Source organism: Lontra canadensis, unplaced genomic scaffold, assembly GCF_010015895.1.
Source record: "Lontra canadensis isolate GAN:19392208 unplaced genomic scaffold, GSC_riverotter_1.0 scaffold124, whole genome shotgun sequence".
Lineage (NCBI taxonomy): Eukaryota > Metazoa > Chordata > Mammalia > Carnivora > Mustelidae > Lontra > Lontra canadensis.
In genome coordinates, this window is record NW_022631118.1 from 3916834 (window position 1) to 3938647 (window position 21814).

Sequence of the window (21814 nt, forward strand, 5' to 3'; positions counted from 1 at the left end):
AAAGCACTAAATGCAACATGGGATCCCGGAAAAGAAAAAGAACACTCGCGGAGTAAAGTCTGAAATTTAGTTGAGAGTAAAGTACTCATGTTGGTTTCTTCGTTTTGACAAATGTATCATGGGAACGTAAAACCTTAGCAATGGAGAAAATGGAGGGAAGGATACATAGCAACAATCTGTCCTACCTTTGTAACTTTCCTATAAATCTATAAATATTCCAAAATAAAAAACTTAAAAAAAAAAAAAAAAGCAACCACAAACTAGTCTGTGTCCCCTTTGCAGCTCAACAGCCATCAATGGATCCCTAGTGCCCTCAACATAAACCCAGACTTTGCTCATGGGCCCTCAAGGCCCTGCTCTACCTGGCCTGGCCCGCTGAGGCTCCCCTCAACACCCTCCCCTGCCAACTCTTCCCTCAGCTTGGACAGCCAAGGACAAGGAATTCTCCCTAAGGAGAATGCCCCAGACTAGAGGAGAGGGGGCAAGCAAGGATCAGGTAGGGTGGTCTCAGGGGTCTGACAGGCAGTCTGCAGGAGGACTAGACAAAAAATCCTGCAGGATTATTGCCTCCCACAAAGCCCGGGTGAACAGCCTTTCCCCCCACCCTTCTTCAGAAGCCCTGAAGTTAAAAGGAAGCATTCTCAAGGTCACCCACTCAGGTGACCACGTGGGTACTCTGTCAGGTCAGTCAGCCTGTGACTCCAAACCCAAACTCCTCCCTCCCACTTTAGCCAGGGCAGTTTCTCAGAAACCGCAGCTAATGGGTTATGGCTCCACCAAGAGGACGCCTCCACTGACGAAAAACTGAGTCAGGGAAAAGAGCCATGGACCTACTGTGCGCCAGCCTAGGGAGGAAACAGGACCAGGACAGACCTCTAAGGGGCAAGCGCCACCCTCCAACGTCCCCACCCCCCCACCCGGAGGAAGCCAACCCCTGCCTGGGAAGGAAATACCAGCACCTCCCAGTGGGGGATCAAGATGCTTACTTCCTGGAGGGGGAGGCGGGGAGAGAATGTGCAACCCCGCCACTGAACAGCAGCCGAGAGGCCTGGCTCTGAGCCAGAGGGGAAACCAAGGTACAGAGAGGGGCAGAGGCTTCCTCGGGACACAGAGCACCTGCAAATCCCCTCCCTGACCCCAGGCTGCCTGAATGGGGGGTGGCGGGCAGTGGCGGGTGGGGGAAGACCAAGAAGTAGCAGTGGACACGGCAGCTTGTGTAGGCCCTTCCAGAGTTTCCACCTGCCTTTATTTCCCTGACCACTCTCTGGAGGGGTGGGTCCCTCAGCCACAGAGCACTACTCAACCAGGCCGGCTGAGGGTCATCTGGAAGGGTTGCGTGAACCAGCCAGCCAGGCCGTTCTGAGCATGATCTGTCTAGCCACAACTGGCACCCTGGGCCCTGCCACCAAGCTGGCCGCAGTGAGGAGGGGACAGCCCCCAGTTTGAGGTCAGAGGCCTGGCTGGATTGCAGACCTGCTGTGTGTAGGCACCGAGTGGAGCTGCCTCACAGCCACACCCCTGTTGTATCCCCACGTTGCAGACAGAGAAACTGAGGCTCCTGACATAGCAAGTCTTGTGGCTATCACTCAGCATGGGATGCTGCTTCCACCTGAGCCTCAGTCTCCGCATCTGTAAAATGGGGACAATAACAACACCCTCCCTAGAGGGCTGCCACCAAGGGCTCAGCTCACTGCAGCCCTCGATATTGGCCCCTGCGGATGTTCAGTCAATGCTCCCCATTAGCTGGCTAGGTCACATGGAGCCCCCCGGGACCAGCCACTCCACCACATCCACCCTCATCCACGATGCATGTTGGAAGCCCGGCCAAGGCCAAGGCCCGCTCTGCTCAGGCCGGCCTGGGAACTCCTACCACAGCCGCTGACTCAAGCAGCCATTGTTTTGTTAGCTGGACACAGCCCCCCCAGACACTCAGCTCCCCCTTCTTGAAGCTGTTTCTCATTCTGGCCCAGCCTGGCCCCATTTCCAGCCCTTCCCCCTGGGGTCCCAGAGGAGCCCAGTGTGGGATGGGCAGCCAGCGACTCTTCCCTGGCCGGGGGAAGTCACTCCCGCCCGCCAGCTCTAATGGGGGGCAGGGCGGCAGAGCGCTGCGGCTCCGGCCCCTCCTTTCCCTGGAACAGTTTCTGTCCCAGTCTCTTCCCCTAGAGGGGATGTGGGCCAGGAGAAGCTGAGAGCCGCAGCTGCCTCTCTCTCGGGCACATTTGGCCTTCCTCCTCCTGGGGCCAAGGAGCCCTGGGGACTGGAACTCACACCCTCCTCCCATCCCCTCGGTGCTGGCCTCCGTCCCAGAGTCATCATATAACTGATTGTGGGCACAGCGGAGGGGACAGGGCAGGCTTGGAGGCCCCAGCAAACAGCTCTGGTCTGGGTCTTGTGTTGGGGACATGGAGGTGACACGGGTGTCCCTCTCTCTGGCTGCCCACATTCCAGTTCAGAGATCACCCCCACGTCGGGAAAGGACAGCTTTAAAGTAATAACAATACAGTAGTATCACCAATACTACAATAAGTTGGCTTTGTGCCCCGGCCTGCACAGCCTCATTTAACCCTGAGAAGTTGGTGCTACTTTACAGCAAGGGAAACTGAGGCACAGAGCAGTGACTTGTCCAGGGTCACACAGCCAGAATGGCCAGATGTGAGCCTGAAACCTCGGCAGGCTGGCTCCAGAGTCCTTGCCCTTAACTACAGCCTCTCCGCCCAGTGCCAACAGCAGCTGGGGGCCTGGCTACCTGGAGCTGGAAAGGCCTGGGGTGGCAAGATAGGGAAACTGAGGCCTGTCAAGGAGATTGTCACTTCTGGAGGACTCCTTCACTGCAAACACAGATGCTGGACAGGCCTGAGAAGGGCACGGGGGCAAAGGTGACTGCAGAGCCCCATTTAGCTCCTTTCCTGGGCCAGGCCTCCACTTCAAGGCCTCTGCCCACTGCCCCCCCATTATTTACCGATCAGAGCAGAAAGCACTACATGATTAACGCCCCGCTGGGGCCTCGCTGGGCCTCATAATGGAGCTTTGAGCTTCCTCCCTCCTCTAGCGTGTGATTTATCGTGTTTCAGGGGAAAGGATGGTGGACGGGGAGGGGCCAGCCCCGCTGGCCCAGCAGATCTCTGATCTCGGTGGCATCGAGTGTCAGTGGGGGAGTGGGGGGTGCAGGGGCCCCTCCAGGCAGCCTGTTGGGTTCGGCACTGGCCCAAACACGGGCTTTGAAACGAAGAGACTGGCCACACTCCGGGGGTAGCCAGCATCCAAATGCACGTGGCTCGCACCAGGAGACTTTCCAGTCCTGTCCCCACGCGGCACCGGCTGGTTTCCATGGCAATCCCCACACCGTTGTCAGCGCTGGAGAGGCCCACGGGAGTCACCTGGTCCAGCCACAGTGGGGGCTCTGGGACAGAGCCTCCTGCTCCTGCCAGCACCTAGCAGGACTGATAAGGGACCGGCAGTTCTGGAGTCCCTTCTAGAATCAGATCAACCATGCCTCGCTCTTCCCCCAAATACTTGCTGGCTCCCCACAGCCCACAGGAGAACATCTAAATCCGTGGCCTGCACCCCAGACCCCACACACTCTCAGCTTCATCTCTGCCTGCTACCCAAGCCACGTTCTACCACATCTCTGGGCCTTCGCCTCTGCCTGGAATGCCTTCCCCAGCCCCATCTGTCCAAGTCCTTCTCCAACATCCCCCTCTTCCAGGAAGCCTTCCTGGACTCCCTCAGAAGAGGCTGGGTGGTATGCTGCCCTGGTTGCAGCATATCTTCCAACATGATCTCCTCCTGGACGTCTAGGAGCTCCTGGAGGGTAGGGGCAGAGTCTGATTCATCCCTTTCTGGGGGCTGCCATGTAATTGTTGGGCTGGGCCCCTTCGTCTACTGCCACATTCTAGCCTCCACCAGGAGCAAGGGCAGGCAGGAGATGCTGGGCTCTGGTGGGTGAAGGCGGAGGCAGCTGCAATCCTGGGGATGGGGCTCCATGCCCAGGACCACGCTGGGCACTAGGGCTCACTGAAAAGCTCTTGCTCCTTGTCCCAGCAGCCCCAGCAAGGCCAGAGCTGCCCCGAGTGTCTGTTTCCTCACCTGTAAGATGGACCCATCCACCTCTCCCCACCGTGACCTTGAGGGCCCCTTTGGATCACACCCCTTCCGTCAGTGTTTTGGGAGGAACCAGGGAGTAAAGGGGATGAGCACAGGCTCTGCAGCTAGACACCTGCTCCACATTTTCCCCACTGCGTGACCTCAGGCAAGTCACTTAACCTCTCTGGGCCTCGGTTTCCCCTTTCTGTAGATTAGGGTTAACACTCATCTCATTCCATTTCCAGGGGGATTAAAAGATAGGCTATCCTGAAAGCACTCTGCGATATGCCTGACACAAAATCCTGAGAAACAACAGCAGTAATTGCAATCCCACTGGGGCTGGCAGAAGACATTCCATGCCAGTGAGCCCTCCCTTGCCACCCCACAGCCCAACTCTGACCCGGAAACTGAAGTCCAGAAAGGGGACAGGACCCCACATCACCCAGGGCTCAAGCCCTCAGGCTCCTATTCCATACACACCATGTCTGTTCTCCCTCCAGCAACCAGGGCACAGAAGCTGGCCTGTCTCCTGCATGTCCATGAAAACCAGCAGCCATGGGCCAGTGAATCTGAGTCTTGTGGAGTATTTTTGCAGGGGCTGATGCTGACTCCCACAGCCTCTGCTGAACACCAGGCTGACCCGATTCTTCCCAATGCTGAACCCACTTTACAGATGGGGAAAAGGAGGACCAGAGAAAGTAAGTGACTTGCTGAAGCCCCAGCTAGGAAGGCACAGCAGCAGGATTTGAATTCAGGGAGTTGGTGCTGGGGTCCAGCACGCATGTACCCTCTGGGCCTGCCTGGGTAGGGCAGGTCCTAACTATGGGTATGGTCAGGGCCAGACAGATCCTCCATCCCCTCTCCTAGCAAACCCTGGATGGTGCCGTACTGTCCTGGAGGGGAGGCAGCCTCCCAGCCCCAGTACCCAGCCAGCACTGGTCCAGGGATGGGGTCGCTGTTGAAAGAGATTTGTCAAGTCATTGTTCAAACTGTCCGCATCCTTCATTTGCACACTTAAAGGGCCAGGAGGCTCACTCCTTCCAGAATCCAGAGGATCACTTTTTTTTTTTTTTTTAAGATTTATTTGACAGAGAGAGAGAGAGAGAGACATCACAAGTAGTCAGAGAGGCAGGCAGAGAGAGAGGGGAAAGCAGGCTCCCCGTTAAGCAGAGAGCCTGATGCGGGGCTCGATCCCAAGACCCTGAGACCATGACCTGAGCCAAAGGCAGAGGCTTAACCCACTGAGCCAACCAGGAGCCCCAGAGGATCACATTTTTAGACATGAACGCAACTCATACTTCCCAGCCTTCTCCACTTCCTCAGAAGGCCTGACCAGCCCCAGCCTCGACAGATGCCCCAGGCGGCCTCCCCCTACTCTGGAACTGAGTCACTGCCCCATCAGCTCCCAGCTGCCATCCGGGCCTGCGTGGAGGTGCTGTCACAGAAGAGGGTTTGTACAAAGGGCCTTGCCCAAGTCTCCCTGGGGCAGGATAAGTGCAGAACTCCCAGCCGAGAGCTCACAGCTAATACTAGCCATCGCCCAACATGGACTCTGGTGCCAACCAGCCAGTCTGCAGATCCCCCTTCTTGGTAACCAGCCATGTGACCCTGGGCCTCAGTTTCCCCATCTGTAAGCTGGGGATAACAGTACTTCCTGCCTTGTGCTGGGGAGCTGTGAGATCAAACACACTGGTGCTCATGAAGGGCCAACACGGTGAACCCACTCAGAACTGGGAGCTCAGCAAAGTTCACTATCCAGCCCCAGAGAGCTGACGGGGGACCTACCCTCCACACACTCCTCGGGCCCACCAGAAGCTCAGTGTCTGCCCCATCAACAGCAGGGAAAACATGCCCACTCTCTCCCTGTCAGCTGCTGCCTTTCTGCCTCTGAGCTCACTCAGTTGGGGTAGCCCTGGACACGCCCCCGCCTCACCCCTCTGTCTCGCCTGCCCAAGTCACCTTTAGCACCTGGTGTGCCTCCATCTTCTCCAAGGACCTGACCCCCTCCTCTGAGCACTCCCTGCTCTGCTGGCTCTCCAACACATGCTGAGCAAATTTTTCTAAAATGTAATTTTTCCCTCCTGTTACTAATACCTCTACCTGCCATTTCCTGCACTGCATATGAGATTTTAATCTGCCCACATCCTCAGAAAGAGAAGCTGTACCATCTTACAATGAGGAAGCATGAGGCCCAGAGAGGGTAAAAGATCACCCTGGGTCACACAGCATATGGGCAGAAGAATGGGACTCAATGGCTTGTACCTGGGAGTCAGGACTGGTGACATTCCCAGGGTGGGTTGGGATATTAACTGTCACCTGGCCCAAGGCCTGTCTGTCTCTCTAAGCCAGAAGGGCATCCTGGCCAACACAGGTGGAAACCCCTGAGTCCCACCAAGTGTCTGCTTATACCCTTGGCCACAGGAAGCTCACTCCCAACCCCCAGCCCAACTCCAAATGTAAAGCCCATCCTGGAAGCTCTGTCTCCCTCCACCTCCACCCAGCATTTCAGCCCCTAAATTGGTTCAGAAAACGCCTTCTTGACGATGAGCACCCACCCACAGCATGCCAGTTTAAAACAGCCTGAGGGTTTTTTTTCCACCTTTACTATAAAAAGACACCTTGAAAATGCAGCATTGGCATTTCCTTGTTGGTTTTCTTTTTTACTTAAAAAAAAAATCATGGTCACTCAAAGGTTAAGAGGAAAGACTCTGGGCAGAGGATTAGACTCAGCCTGCCCTCGTCTGGCTGGGTAACCCCGTGCCTCAGTTTCCCCCATCGACAGCACACATCAACTTCCTAACTGGCTTTCACCTCAGACATAAATTGAGGAAAGGGATCCAAGCTACATGCAATAGAGGATAATTTTCGCACTCGCTTTCACTCTCAAAATCGTGCAATGGCCCCAAGTATGCCAAAAATAATCAGGGACAAAGTTGGGGCCCTCCAAAGCCTGGCAGGGTGGACAAGTTTCCCTGCTTCTGACCTCGCACCTTGGCAGCTCCTCCCTTCTCCAGCAGATTCCTGGCTGGAAGGTGCCAGCGGAGGTTAAGGCTTCATTGTCATAAAGGTGGGCAGCCGAGGACAGAGTCCTCCAGGAGAGAAGCTGGGATGTCTGAGATCACTCTGAGCTAGGGGCTGGACCTATGGGGTCAAAAGAGTCCCCAAGCAAGAGTGGAAGCCTGGGCTTCCAGAACCCCACCCCAGCCACCTCACTTGAGGGTCAGATATCCCTAGAGGACAGGGTCCTGTCCCCCACGTCCAGCCCCCCCTGAGACCACCTACTGCTAGAGAAGTCAGACCAGAGGGCTCTGTGAGAGAAAGGTATTCCAGACACCTGGAACTCCAACACCCCCAGACCAAATCTATTTTCCCCCACGGAGGCACCCCACCATGTGCTCTACTTCAACAACACCAACTTCCATCCTGATGCTGGACCAGACTGGGCCGCTTCTTGTTCCTCCCTGTCCAACCCCACCTCTGGGGCTATGCCCTGGCACCTGAAACTGGTTGGAACATGCTGCTTCCCTCTATGCCCGCAGACCAGGCCCTACACAGCCCTCAGGATCAAGGCTGGACCTGCCGCCTCCACCGTCATGCCCAGCGCCCACCACGAGGCCTGGCACACAGTAGGTGCTCAAGAAATATTCACGAATGAGTGAGTGAAATGCTTGACTGGAAGACAGCACCACCCTCCAAACACTCTTTCTGCCTCTCATCTTCCCTCTCACTAGCCACTTAGGGACTTTGCAGAATAATTACACTAAAAATAATCAGAGTACAGTTGACCTTTGAACAATGTGGGTTTGAACTGTGTGGGTCCACTTATGTATGGATTTCTTACAGGACAGCACTATAAATGTATTTTTCCTTTGTTCTGATTCTCTTCATACCATTTCCTGGTCTCTAGCTCACTTTCTTGTAAGGATACACACAACACACATAACACACAAACCACACGTCAATCACTGTTCACGTGACTAGTAAGGCTCCCAGTCAACAGGAGGCTATTCTGAGTAGTTAATGATGTTTTGAGGGAGTCAGAAGTTATAGGCACATTTTTGACTGTGTAGGGGGTTGGCACCCTGGACCCCTGAGTTGTCGAAGAGTCAACTGTAATTGCAAATATGTGTGCCGGGCACTCTACTAAGAACTTTACAGGTGTTAGCTCCTTTTTTTTTTTTTTTAAAGATTTTATTTATTTATTTGACAAAGAGAGAGATCACAGGCAGAGAGGCAGGCAGAGACAGAGAGGGAAGCAGGCTCCCCGCTGAGCAGAGAGCCCGATTCAGGGCTCGATCCCAGGACCCCAAGATCATGACCTGAGCCGAAGGCAGAGGCTTAACCCACTGAGCCACTCAGGTGCCCAGGTGTTAGCTCCTTTAATCCTCACAACTCTCCTTCGTGGTTAAGTACCTTCTTATTGCTCCCATTCGACAGAAGAGGAAAGTGAGGTGCTCATTCAGCTCACAGCACTCCTCTGGCTAAAACCCTTCATGGCTCCCACATCCCTGGGTTAGAGTCCCAACTCTGTGATGCAGACTCCCTAGACCTGCAGGCCCTGCCCCCCTCCCCCAGCCCCTTTCTCACATACCCCTCCATGATTCCCCCACTGCAGGGACCACCTTCCATTGTTCTGGTGCTCTTGCTGTTTCCTACCTCCAGGCTGTTCCCTCTGCTGGGACCCTTTTGTCTTCTCATGCCAGCTTCCTGTGGCTAAACCCTGCTCATTCATCCACCTCCACGTTGATAGCCCCTCCCCCAGAAGCTGTCATGTCCCCTTTTGGGGCTCCCTCTGTCCAGGATCTCTTATTACCCACCCGTAGGTGCCTGGCCACACGTCTGTCCTCTGCTCACCTGCACAAGCCACGAGAGCAGAAACTGAGTCACCATTGGTCTCCGGCACACAGCGCCAGGCTAGGGCACACAGTAGGGGCTTAGGAAATGTCTACTGAGACCTCCATCTGTGGCTAGAGGTGGGAAAGGGTGGAGGGTTTGCTGCTATAGGAGCCAAAACAGGTCAGGGTTGGCTGGGGTAGAGCCCAAAGCCTTGTTAATAAGCCCCCCGGGGTAATGGCATGAAGAGCAGGCAGCTACCAGGTGCTACTAGGGCCAGGCATCACGTGCTTCTCATTAACGCGTTAATTTAGTCCTTGAAGCAATCCTTAGGGATTGGTTTTTAGTGTCCCCACTTAGTGGAGGAAACTTGAGGTTCAAAGAGGTTAAGTCACTTGCAAAGGTCACACTGCTGGAAAGTGACAGAGGGGGATTTGAACCAGGGTACAAGTCCAAGTTCTTGGCCTGTCACTGGGGAGCTGGCAACAGCCCGGAGCAGGAATAACCATCCCCCGCCCCACCCCCACCCACAGCTACTCTAGAGACCCTGACCCTGCGGCCCTGGATGCATATGGGAAACATGGCCTAGCAGCACTGTCCTGTGCCCACAACTAGGCATGGGGAAGTGGAGAAGGGTGTGGGGGAAGACATAGGGAGAGTGGCTGAGAAGGGCCAGAAACCCACCCCACCTTGGGGTGGGGAGAAGGCCTATGGCCACTCTGTCCCTGGGGCTGTATCCCTGGAGAGGCCCTGCCCCTCTAAGGAGAAAGAAGCCCCAGCCCCCTTCAGCAGAGTGAGTCACTGCACCAGGCCAGGCTGGGGACCGTGGGAACCAGGCCGGTTCCTGCCAGAGGGGGAGGGGGGATACTGCAGTGGCGGCCTGAGGAATCCCATGGATCAACCCACACCAAGGGCCTGGATGGACACACAGGCCCTGGAAAGGCCGAAGGCAGCCCAGGGGCTGGCCTGACCTCAGCCTGGGCCAGCACGGTAGGGTCTTCCCTCCATAGGACAGGGAAGACTGTCCCCACCCACCTCCTCTGGCCCTGAGACCCTCAAACAAAGCTTGTACCTCAAACACACCCCTTTGGAGGATGTGGCTATGCGGAGGGGAGTGGTAGATGTCCCAATCACCGGATTGGGCAGCCAGCCCTGACCCGGCCAGCCCTTGTGGGTGGCAGTCTGCCCCGCTCACCCACCGTGCCCTTTATCTTCAGGGCACCCAGCCAGCTGGTGGTGGGCAGCCTTGGGAGCAGGAAAGCGGAGAAGGAATCTGCGTTTTCTCAAAGCCCCAGTGTTGGGAACACCCACGGGAATAATTAATCTCATGAGATTTTTCCGCAGCCTGAAGACCATGGAGAAGACATGGGGCAGGGCCACAAGGGGCCTGGCCCCAAAGAAGTCTCCCTAGGAAAAGGCCAAGTTCAGTGTCTTGCTGAAGGAGAAACTGAGGCTTCCTAGGTGTTGAAATGGACTCCCCTGCCTCACACCAGGATGCAGAGTGTGGAAAAGGCACAGGGTTCCACCTCTCAGGGCTCCCTGAAGAAAGGACCACTTGCTAGTGGGCTTTCTTGAGGGGACCTGCACAAAGTTCCCTTCTACATCTGTGTCATGTCCCCTGCAAGGTCAACATACACAGGGATCCTCCAACCTGGCACCCTCACCTCTGTCTGACCCAGCCCAGCCGCCTGGGCCCCATTCTTGCCCAGCCGATTTGCTGCCGAACCTGATTCCTCCCCATTCCCTCCTGAGCCCCTGACCCTCTCCTGCCCCCTGCACATCCCAGTGCTACACACAGTCCTGTTCACCTCCCTCCACTGCCCCAGCTCCCGCACCTCCCCATACCAGCCACCTGAGACTCCTCCAACACACTTGCGTGCACACACACACACACACACACACACACTGAATTCCACATCCATGAGGCAGAAAAGGAACAGTGGTATTAAGAACACAGATGACGCCAGACAGCTAGGATTCAAACCCTGCCTCTGCTGGTTCCCGGCTGTGTGATCTTGAGCAAATTATTGAACCTCTCTGTTCCTCAATTTCTTCATCTATAAAATGGGGATGAGAGTAGAGCCTACCTCAGAGGGTTGCTGTGAAAACCAAAACAGTTACGCCATTTGGTGCACTTAGTAGGCATTCCACAAAGGTGGTTGGCTAGCCCACAGCCCCCAAGCCTGGTCTGTGCTAAGTGCTCAGTACATATGTGTTGAATGAGTGAATAAAAGCTGGCCTCAGGAACACACCTCTTTGCCAACCAGGGGTCTCCGCAGAGTCTCTACTGGTCCCCAAACACCTGCGTTCCCTGCCACACACATCCCACTGCATACTCGGGCCCACCCTGCTGCCCATGTCCCTCTGGGACTCTTCTACGTGCCCTACACTCCTGCATGACCAGCTCAGTGACACACAAATCTGGCGCATACACCCCCCTCACTCCCTCCTTGCTGCCCCTCACACATACCTGCAGGGCCCTGGAGCACACCTGCATGCCTCCCTGCACACCTGCCACACCCAAGCACACAACTGCCAACTCCCAGAGCAGCCCTGATAGGCTCACGCTGCCAGCCTGGAACACGCTTTTGGGCAGATATGCACTCGCTTGCTCGGGCACTCTGCACACACGTAGGACCACCACGTGCACACCTGACCTATATACCGGCCCTCAGCTCTCTCCAGTGCACATGTGTAACCTCGACCCCTCCCACACACCTAGTTGTGCTCACCTGTAACTCAGCACTCCCTTGAGTGCCCGCCGGCGCACACCTATACCATATTTGCACCAGTGCCCCCACCATGCCTGACACCTGGGTCCCAGCAAACGCACCTGTGGCCCAGAGTACGTACCTGAATCTCCACACGCACGTCTGGGTCCCACACATTGCCCCCTGTGTCCCGCTCAGCACACAACCCGCCCGGTTACCTGCACGCTGTCCCTCCTGTTCCCCGCCCGCCCCCGGGGCGGGCGTTCTGCTCCCTCGGCGTACCTGGATGTTGCGCTTGCGCTCGCAGGCCGGCCCTGTGCCCTGCACCACGCTGTCGAGCACCGCCACCACGTCCGGTGCGGGCTCCACGAAACAGGCGTTGCGCGCGGCGCGGATGGCGGCTTGCACGTCTGCGAAGCGGAAGGCGCACAGCGCGGCCGGAGTCGCGCGGGCCGCGGGGGACCCCTGCGGCCGCTCGAAGACAGCGAAGAGCAGCTCGCGCGCGGGGAAGACGGACACCAGGCGGCTGTAGAGGTCGCCGCGGCCCGCGCCGCCCGAGCACTGCAAGCCCAGCTGGATGTAGGACTCGGTGAGCTTCTTGGCGTCGCCGCCGGCGCCGCGGGGCAGGCAGATGCGCGCCAGCAGGCTCCGCGCCTGGCTCTCCTTGTCGCCCGCGCGCGCCTCGCTGTTGAGCGCCAGGTACGCATAGGACGGGGCGCCCGGCGGCGGGTCGGGCGGGTGCAGGAAGGCGCGCACGAAGCCCAGCTTGTGCTGCTCCTTAGCGCCCTGCTTGATCTTAAGAATGTTGTCGTCGGAGGGGTTGAGGTCGAAGGTGAAGAGCTTGGCCAGGTCGCCGCGCGCATCCAGAGAGCGAATGGCGATCTCGGGCGTGTTCTCGAAGCGGTGGTCCTCCAGGCTGCGGTTGCGCGGGAAGAAGGCGCTGCCGTAGCCGGTGTACGTGGCGCCCACGAGCAGGCGGCTGCCCCCCGTGCCGGCGGCCGGCGGCAGCACCAGCCCTACGGTAGACGCGTTCGGGTGGTTGGCCGCCACGTTGAGCATGCTGGGGAACACCGTGACGGGCTCGGCGGGCGGCGCGGCGGGCGGGAAGCGCACGGCCACTGCGGAGATGTTGCCCCGGCGCCGCAGCTGGCAGAAGCCCTGGTAGATGGACCCGCACACGACCACCAGGCCCTGGCCGGGGTCCAGCTGCAGGATCTTGTTGTAGTTGTCGGTGAGGCGCCGCGGGTGCTCGCACGAGGCCTGAGGCAGCTGCGGGGCGTGACACAGCGGGCTGTCGGCCACCGGGCCCACGGCCGCCTCGGCCTCCAGGCTCAGGTTGGCGCCCGACAGCTGATAGAGGCGGTTGACGGCCGCCAAGTACACCGTCCCCGCCGCGCCGTCCAGGGCGAAGTTGTTGGTGGGCGTGGGCGAGGGGAACCGGCGTTGGATCTCCAGGGCGCCGGCCCGCGCCGCCCACAGGAGCAGCAGCAGCGGCAGCAGAGGGCACGGTGACGGGGCCCGGAATGGCGAGCGCGGCGGCGGGGGGCTGGCCGCGGCGGCCCGAGCGCTAAGGGGTGCGCCGCCCGCGGCGCGACGAGCCATCCGGGCGTGCGCGGGCTGCGCGGCGCGGCGAGTGCATGGGGCGCGGCGCGGCCGGGAGCCGGGAGCCCGGAGGCGGCAGGAGGCGGGGGGCGGGCCCGGGCCGCGAGGCGCTTCCTGCCCGCGCCAGCGGCCCCCGGCCCAGGCGCCCCGGCCGGGCTCAGCCGCGCCGCGCAACCCGGGGGCGGGGCGGGGGCGGCTCCGCTGCGGACACGCCCTCGCGCCCCGCCCCCGCCGCGCCCCGCCCGACCGCGCCCCGCCTCCCGGGCCCCCCTCCCGCCCCCGGCTCACCTCCCCAAGCGCCCCGGTCCCCTCCCCCCGGCAGCCCGCCGGCCCCGCCCGGCCCTCCAGCCGTCCGGCCTTCGCTCGCGGGTCGACGGGTCCAGCCGCCCCGCGCCCTCCAGGACTCTCCCGCGCGGCGCCCGCGGCCCGAGGCTCGAGGCTCCCCTTCCCGGCGCTGCCTCCGCCTTCGTCGCTCGTTCCTCTCTCTCCTTCCTCCCTCTTGACCGCTTGGCCTGTCTGGCTCGGGCTTGTTTCCTTTTTTCTTTCTTTCTCCCGGGTCTCTCTCAGTGTCTCCCTGCCCGTGTCTCTGTCTAACCCCTAACCCCTCACGGCCCCCCAACTCCGTGTGTGTTGTCTCCCTCTTTTTCTCAGCCTCTGGCTCTTCTTCCCTCTCTCGGACTGCCTCTCGTTCTATCGGTTCTGTTACCACCACCCGTTTCCCCTCTCTCCCTTCTGTTTTTGTGTGCCTGGCGCTCCCCCTCTCTCCATGGCTCCCTCCTTCTCCCGCGTCCCTCACTCCGCGTCTCTGTCTGCCCCCAGTCTCTGCCTTCCTGATCCACAGCCCTCACTAGCATACCCCGTCTCACACTCAGAGGCTCTCCCCTAACACTCGCTTCCACCGGACGCAGTCCTGCCTTCCCTGGGCCAGTTGGGCACAGGGCACTGCCTCCTCAACCCCACCTTTGGCCCCCCAAAACTCAGCCCCATAAAGGAGGTTTTACAAGTGTCAAGGACAGCGGGACAAAAGCTCAAGGGTCAGACATGTAAATGAGGAAAACAGGGAGAGAGGAACTATTTCAGGCATGTGCCAAGCCAAGGGGCAGGCTGGGCTGGGAGGGTGACCCAGAGTGAGGCTCTGGCCCTGGGGGAGAGGGGAGTGGCTCTGGGAGGCCCACCCTTGCCTCTGTGGAGACCCAGCCCTGTGGGCTGCTGCCCCTCCCCCCACTGCATCTTGCCAGGCACTTCCCCTTACTCAGGACTCTGGAAGGACCTAAAATCTTCCCAGACTTAGTGGAAGATCAGTCTTGAGTGAGCTGGCACTCAGGCCTGCTTCTCCTTTCTTTGAGCCTTTCTTCTTTCACCTGGAACAGGTAGGCACTGAGGTCAGAGGCAGGCCGCCGTGATTCTGAGGTCACAGAGCCCCTGCGAGAAAAGCATCCACAGCCTCTGCCCACGGTGGTGCCCGAGCAGTGCCCTGCCAGGCATGATGCCAAGTGCTTTACTTGTACTGCCTCACTGAGTCCTCACAGACGCCTTCTGAGGCTGGTGCCCTTATCATCCCACCTTACAGATTTGGAACCTGAGGCCCCAGAAGTGAAGGGACTGGCCCAATATGCCCACCTCACCGGGAGCAGAACTACCAGGCTTGAAAGCCAAAGTCTGTTGGCCTTGAGCTTCACCCAGATCACTCCCAGCCCCACGCCAGCTCTGGCCGCTCAGAATCAGGGGGCTCCCATCAAAGGTCACACCTCTGGGATGGTCTGGCCTCAGGATGGTTTTTCTTTCAGGATGCTTTCATGATGGTCTGGCCTCAGCTCCTTTGTTTCCACCTGGCCAGGAAGGAAAGACAGAGGGTTTCTATGTCCCAAAGGGTAGGCGGGAAAGGCCAGGCCTACTGTCCGCCACTTCCCCCATTCAGCACTTGTCTTCCTGCTGCCAGCCTCTGCCCACCACGCTTGCTTTTTTGGTCGCTTTGGTCGCCCCCTCTAGCCACTGCTTTGGCAACCAGGTGTGTTCAACTGTAGGGAATCAGAGGCTCTGTTTCTGGTGTTCTGTCCCCCTTGGCTCAAGGCCACTCGAGGGACAGCTCAATAGGCTGCCCCCCATCCCTAGATGGGGAGGGCTCCTGCTATGCCACCTGTGGGAGTGGACTGGGGAGCCCCACAGGGGTACTGGGGTGTCAGTGCACTCCCCACTTCTCCGCAGAGCCCCCCCCATCAGTCCATCTGTCTGCCTCCCTCCCACTCTTATCTTTTTCTAGCCTTCCCCACCCCATCTCTGTTTTTATCTTCTCGCTCCCCCGGGTTACTCTCTCTCTCTTTGTCTCTCTCCCTGTCTCCTCCCCTCCTTCCACTCTGTCTCTTTGTGTGCATATCTCTGTGTCTCTCTGTGTGTCTCTCTCTGCCGGTCTCCCTCCCTATCTCCCACCCCTCTCTCCCTCTCTGGCCCCTCCTAGCTTCCTTCCTGTCTCCGTGCTCATCTTACCGCATCCTGCAGCTCCCCCCACTGAGCCTTGAGGAAAATGCTCGGTGTTGTCACAGCTCCTGGTTCCTGGCACTTTGGGCAGAATCTACCCGCAGAGCGGAGCACTGGGAGCTCGGGAGCCACCCTGGGCTGGGGGTATGCAAGGCGAGGTTAGACTGCAGAGGGCCCTGGCTGGGTCCAAGTGTCCTCTCAAATTGCTGTGTTAACTAGGGCAAGGTACTTGGCCTCTCGAGCCTCAGTTTCCTTGTCTGTAAAACAAAAACGATCATAACGGCATGCAGGCCCCTGGGAGGTTGTAAGGTGTAAACAACGCAACTATCAGCAAGTGCAGTGCCAGGTACACGGCAGGCACAGGGCAAACCGCAGTTCCTCCCCCGCCCCACCCCCTGCAAAGAGCAGTGGCCCACAGGGTCCCACTTCTGGCCTCGGGTTCCACGGCCGCTGGTGGAGCCACTGTCCACCGAGGGCGAAGTGTGTACCCAGCACTGTGCTGCAAAATCTCATCCCACCCTCACTGCCCACAGACAAGGCCGGGGTCATGGAGCCCATTTCACAGATGGAGAAACTGAGGGTATTAGCATGAGAACTTGAGCCCAGTTCTGTCTCCAGGTAGTGGATTTCCTCCCCTTGGCCCGTTAGCTGGGAGTTCCTTCAGATCGGCATGGGTCACATGGCAGGCTTCTGGACCCCTCCCTAGCTGGGCAGAAGAGAGGAGGTGCTGATAACTTTTGGCGGAAGGAAGGAAGGAAGGAAGGAAGGAAGGAAGGAGCAAGCAAAAGAACCCACACCTTCCCTGGCCTTACTAAGATGCAGGAGGGATGTCCTCCCAGAGAGGATTTTAGAGGAAACTGAGGGGAGATGGAAGGACTCCAGGAGGGTCGTTTAGGTGACACCCAGCGTTAACTAACTCTGAATTAACTAGCCCCGACTAACCAATTCTAGACTGACAACCAGCTAATCCCAAATCACACCAAGACTCGGTTCCTTTCCAGTTTTTGTTCACGACTTGTGATCATATCAAGGAGAAGTTCTCCGTTTGGCGCTAATGTGCCTTTAATGCCTCTCTAACATCTTTCATTGTCCATTTTTAATAGAGAAAAGGTCTTAAGCTGAGTGCCGTCAACATCAGGATTCTAGAATTTACTTACAGCTCCGTATTTTCTTTAATTTGCAATTATGTTCTGGTTTTGGCAAGTGATACTGGTTTCCAAGTACACTCATGATGTAAAAGCTTGCTTGATAAATGCACGTATTGAAATTTTTAAAACGATGTGCGTTGAAGACAAATGGAGTGGGTTATAATCCGTGCGGGACGACACACCAGAAAAATGGGCAACATGGATTTCATCCAGTACCTTCTTTAGATGAGGACACGGTGGAGCAGATGGGGCAGGTCCTTGCTCGCTGACCAGGCTGGCCCCCAGACGGCGGGTCTGGGCTCCCACTACTGCCTGGGCGGGGGCTTCCCCATCCTGCCCTGTCCATCCTCAGTGGAGCCATGAGGAGGAGGAAATGTTTTTCTTCTTCAATTGGAAAAAATAACAGTGGGGCCAGGGCTGTGCTGGGAGCGGTGCCTCCTGCCCCTCTGTCCCTTGGGCCTGGCCTAAAAGAATGCTTTCCCTGCAGGAAATGCTCCTGACGCGCGCTGACTGCCCCGAACGCTGCTCTGGTGACAGGAAGATGCTGGAAGCAGAATTCTCTGGGACAGTGCAGCACCCCCAGCATGGGCGTAGATAGTGCTGGGAGCTATCAGTGCAGATGGGAGCTATCAGTGCAGATGGCCTTTACCCATCTTCTTTCCTCCTGAAAGGAAGCGGTAGGTTTTCTCATGCCTGTTTTACAGATGGGGACACTGAGGGTCAAGAAGGTGCCATCACTCACCTATAGCTACACAGTCAACTGGCCTCCAAACACTGTGCTTGGCCACTGCACCCCTCTACTCCTTGCCTTGCAGCTGAGAGACCTGAGGTCCAGGGCCACTTCAGCCCCTAACCACCTGTGTGACCTTGGTGGTGCCACCTCTCTTTGAGCCTCAGTTTCCTTATCTGGAAAAGGCGAATGCAATCCACCTCACAAGACTGCTGTGAGGATAGAAAAACATAGGCATGTCCTTTGCCCAGCCCGTCGGGAAGTATCCATTGCCTTTCCAGCTCTGAAACATGGGATTCTCTCCCTCAGACTCCTCAAACTGATCGTCTGTACCTGACTCAGAAAACCCCTGCCAGACACAGATAATGGTATCACCCCCATAGTGGCTGCCACAGAGGGTGTCTTGCTGGCACGACATCACCTTGTTTAATTAACCCTCCACCGGGTCTCCCCCCTACTCATTAACTGGAAGCCAGGACTCAGAGAGGTCTAGGGACCTGCCTGAGGTCACACAGCAAATAGGTGGCCCAAAGTGACTCCTGCCCCCTCTCCAGCCAGTCTTGCCCCTCCACACTGGATCGCCTGTCATTGCTACCATGTCCTACTGGAGTGGCCCGGGAGGGACCAGGGTGACCCTAGAGTGGCCTCACTGACAGGAGACACAGATCCCATCACACTAATGTGTTTAAATTACAGTTGGTGCAGCTGGGGCGGCTTCGTGGACGCTTCCCCATTGCAGACGCCGTGGAAAAGTAGGGGGTTTTACCCCCCGTTGGAGTTCTGGAGTACACCCTCCCCTGCCTCCATTGGAAGCCACCCTGGGAGTGGGGTGGGGAGGGTGACCCAGAAGGTCCGGTTTCAGGGCTCAGGAGGGGTGGCCTGCCCTTGGCTGTGAGGATGAGCCCCTGGTCATCGCACTCTGTCTTTGTCTCCCCGTGGGGCTGGAGGAAATGGTTCTCATTCCTGTGCATGAGAGATGCCCTCTCCCAACTCCGGGCACATGCTTGCCCTCTGTGGAGCAGACACGGCAGGCTGGGGTGGGGACATGGGGCCCCCATGCACCCATCCCGGGCGCCTGGCCTGCCGATCCCCCGCGTGGCCCCTTTGTGCTCTGTGAGTGGGATAATGGGCGGCATTCTCAGACGTCCAGTCATGGGTCTGGGCCTGTGAAAGGACGCAGCAACTCCACACTGAGGCCTCTGTCCAGCGGCAGCCAGGGAGGGGCAAGCCGCCCCAGGGGACCCCACCCACATTTCCAGGCTGCAGCCATACCCAGGGGACAGCTACCCGGGGTGGGACAGGCCGGGCGGGCGCAGGTGATTCCTGAGCAGACAGCAGGTGCTCCATGAATGTGGCCCTGAGGCCAGGAACCACAGGGAGGCAGGGAAAGCCCAGAGTTGAGGATGATGGGGAGTCGTGTGGGCCGGGCACCTACCATACGCTAGACATTGCCCAGCCAATCCTTGCAAAAACCCCACAGGACTGTGCTGCTGATCCCATTTGATGGATGAATAAACTGAGGTTCAGAGAAGGAAGGCAGTAGCGCCGGATTTGAGCCCAGGTCCATCCGACCCTGCTCATTCCAGCAGCTGTTGAGTAAGCACCTACTGTATGCCTTGGGGACACAGCAGTGATTATGCCCTCAGGCAGCAGGGCTGAGGGGATACATAGAGGACATTTGGACAGCCAGGCCCATGGGAGCAAGCAAGCCAGGCTTCCAAGGGGAAGTGGCACCTGAGCTGGGCTTATGGAGTGCTCACACATTACTGAGTATCCAACATGGCTCATGTCTTCATGCTGCAGAGACTGTGAAGCCCATGTACATAGGGGTAGACTGAGGCTCAGAGAAGGGAAATGACTTACTCTGGGCCACCAAGCTACTCAAGTTAGAGCTGGAACTTTCACCCAGGTTTGGCTATTCCCTCTTCAGGAGTGGACCCAGTGAGAATGCAGGGGAACCCCAGGCAAGGCTGTGGAGTGTGTCACCCTGTGGTCCTGGGACCTGGGTTCAGATCCCAACTCTCTGTTTCTTATCTATGTGTCCCTTCAGCTCTCTGGGTCTCAGTTTCCATGCCTGTGAAATGGGTAGAAGAGTCCCTTACCTCTCCTGGCTGTAGGGATCATATGAGATAATCCCTAGAGAGTGTGTAGCCAGCACCTGGCCCTTGGTAAATAATCAATGACATTTATTATTAAAGACATTGATGGTAAGGAGGTGTTGGTCCTACAGTCCCCCTAGCTCAGACTTTTGGAAAGCCCTTTCCCTGCTCAGAGCTGGCTTGGGTTTTTGTCAGATGGCCACTTCTCCCCGTCCTGCCTCCTCCCACCTGCAGCCAGGGGCTCATCTCAAGAACCTTTTTCTACCTCTCAGACTACACCCTCTTCTGGGCCTCAGTTTTCCCTTCTGTAAAATGGGGTGATGCATTGGCCCCCTCAACAGAGCCGGCCAGGGATATTTGGTTGCTGCTCAGGGTGGGAGCTGGGTCTTTCCTCAATGGCTCCCTGAAATCTGGTGCTCCTCCAGACACGTCCCCTCCCCAGTGCCCCCACCTCTCCCCTTGCAAGTGCCTGATAGATAACAAAATAACAGTAACTGCCATTTCCATACCCAGACCACAGCCGAGCCCAGTTCTAAGCACCTTGCTTCTATTCCTTTATTGAAACCTTACAACAGCCCTTCAAAGAAGCTGCCATTATCATACCCATTTAGTGGTGGGGAAACTGAGGCAGAAGGACATGCAGTGACTTGCCTGAGGTCAACAGCTGGTATTTGGAACCTGGATTCCACACTCCTTGTTCTTAATAACACAGGGTGTAATGGAAAGCCTGGCACAGATGAGCAGGGCCCAGGTCGTACTGGCCCAGTGGCCTATACAAGTCTGAAAGGAGAAATGAGTGTCCTGGGGTGCCTGGGTGGCTCAGTCGATGGGCGTCTGCCTTTGGTTTCGGTTGTGGTCCTGGGGTCCTGGGATCGAGCCCTGAGTCGGGCTCCCTGCTCTGCTCTGTGGGGGGGATGGGAGGGCCCTGCTTCTTCCTTCTCCCCCTGCTTGTGTTCCCTCTCTTGCTGTCTCTCTCTTGGTTAAATAAATAAGTATTTTTAAAGAAAGAAATAAAGAAACAAGTGTCCAGGGAAGATGTGTTTCTGGTCCTGTTTTCTCGGTGAACTTCTGTGCATCCCTCAAGACCCAGCTAAATTTGTCACTTCTGAAAAGTCTTCCCTAGTGAACTCCTAGGCATCCCTCAAGGCCTACTCTAAATGAACCTTCTGAGTGGACTTCCATGAGCCCTGAAGCAATATTAGAAGTTCCTCCTGTCAAATCGGTTACCACACAGTATGAAGGCACCATCTCCCCCAGTGGACTGAGTGATGCCTGGATCTTCCAGCGTGAGACACATGGTCACTACGTGGGGATGGATGGATGGCGGTAGCACCACCCTAGGACGTCTGCCAAGGAGACAGAATAGTCCTGTGTTTTGCTGGAGGCCCCCTCCCTGGGCATTGCTGGACAGACTGCCAAAGCTGCCTCCTGACCCTTATTTTGTCCCTGTGGCTACAAGGACCACCCACCTTCACAAGAACAGGCCATCCTGCTCTGCCCACTTCAGCCTGGAAGGCGTGCTGGCCCTTAGAGTGACTCCTCACATCTGATTCCTGGGGCAGGTCTGCCCCCTCCATTCCACCTCCACACACAGGCAAAGCCCTGAGTGGAATAAAGCACAGGGAACAGAGCCCTTCCTTCCTTTCTCTCTTCCTCCCTTACTCCCCTCTGACTAAGCACCTACTGTGTACCAGGAATTGAGAATATTACAGGGACCCACAGACATGGTCCCTATCCTCAGCTCAGTCCAGGTGTTCCAACTGAGGCTGGAGGGCAGGCAAGGCCCGGGAGAGCCCTCTGTCCACACTGCAAGCTTAGGAAGCCATAGATGGTTTCAGGGTGCCTTTCAGAAGGAGAGGGGCAGGATCAGAATAAACTGAGGGAGGCCAGGGACAGGGCTTCTGCAGACATCCAGCCAGCTGATGCCAGGGGCCTGAACAGGGGCTGGTGGAGACAGCGAAGGAAAAGATGACCTGAGGGCTGGGTAGGAGATGGGCTTGCCGGGCCTGGGGTACCTGGTGCGGGTGGCAGATGAAGGGAGGGAGGCTCCAGCAGGGGAGTTCCTGAGTCTTGGGCGTTCCCACCCTGGGGTGCCTCTTTCTGAGTCAGAAAGCACTGGGGAGGAGCTGGTGG

The 21814-nt window shown here is 57.5% G+C and overlaps 2 protein-coding genes across 3 annotated transcripts in view; one reads left to right on the forward strand and one right to left on the reverse strand.

Annotated features, from left to right (window-relative positions):
• PLXND1 (plexin D1) overlaps positions 1–13247 on the reverse strand; it is a 56677-nt gene extending 43430 nt beyond the window's left edge. For both annotated transcript variants that reach the window (XM_032841642.1, XM_032841640.1), the window contains exon 1: positions 11910–13247. In XM_032841642.1, coding sequence (XP_032697533.1) covers positions 11910–13229 — 1320 coding nt within the window. In that variant the 5' untranslated portion in view covers positions 13230–13247. The remainder of the gene's footprint in view (positions 1–11909) is intronic.
• Positions 13248–13264: 17 nt separating this feature from the next.
• Positions 13265–13732, forward strand: LOC116857474 (anther-specific proline-rich protein APG-like). Its single transcript, XM_032841567.1, has one exon. The coding sequence runs from the start codon at positions 13265–13267 to the stop codon at positions 13730–13732; it is 468 nt and encodes a 155-aa protein (XP_032697458.1).
• Positions 13733–21814: the final 8082 nt, after the last annotated feature.

Bases quoted from the DNA above. Each gene is read 5' to 3' on its own strand.
- LOC116857474 (XM_032841567.1), top strand. From the start codon at position 13,265: ATGGGGCGCGGCGCGGCCGGGAGCCGGGAGCCCGGAGGCGGCAGGAGG.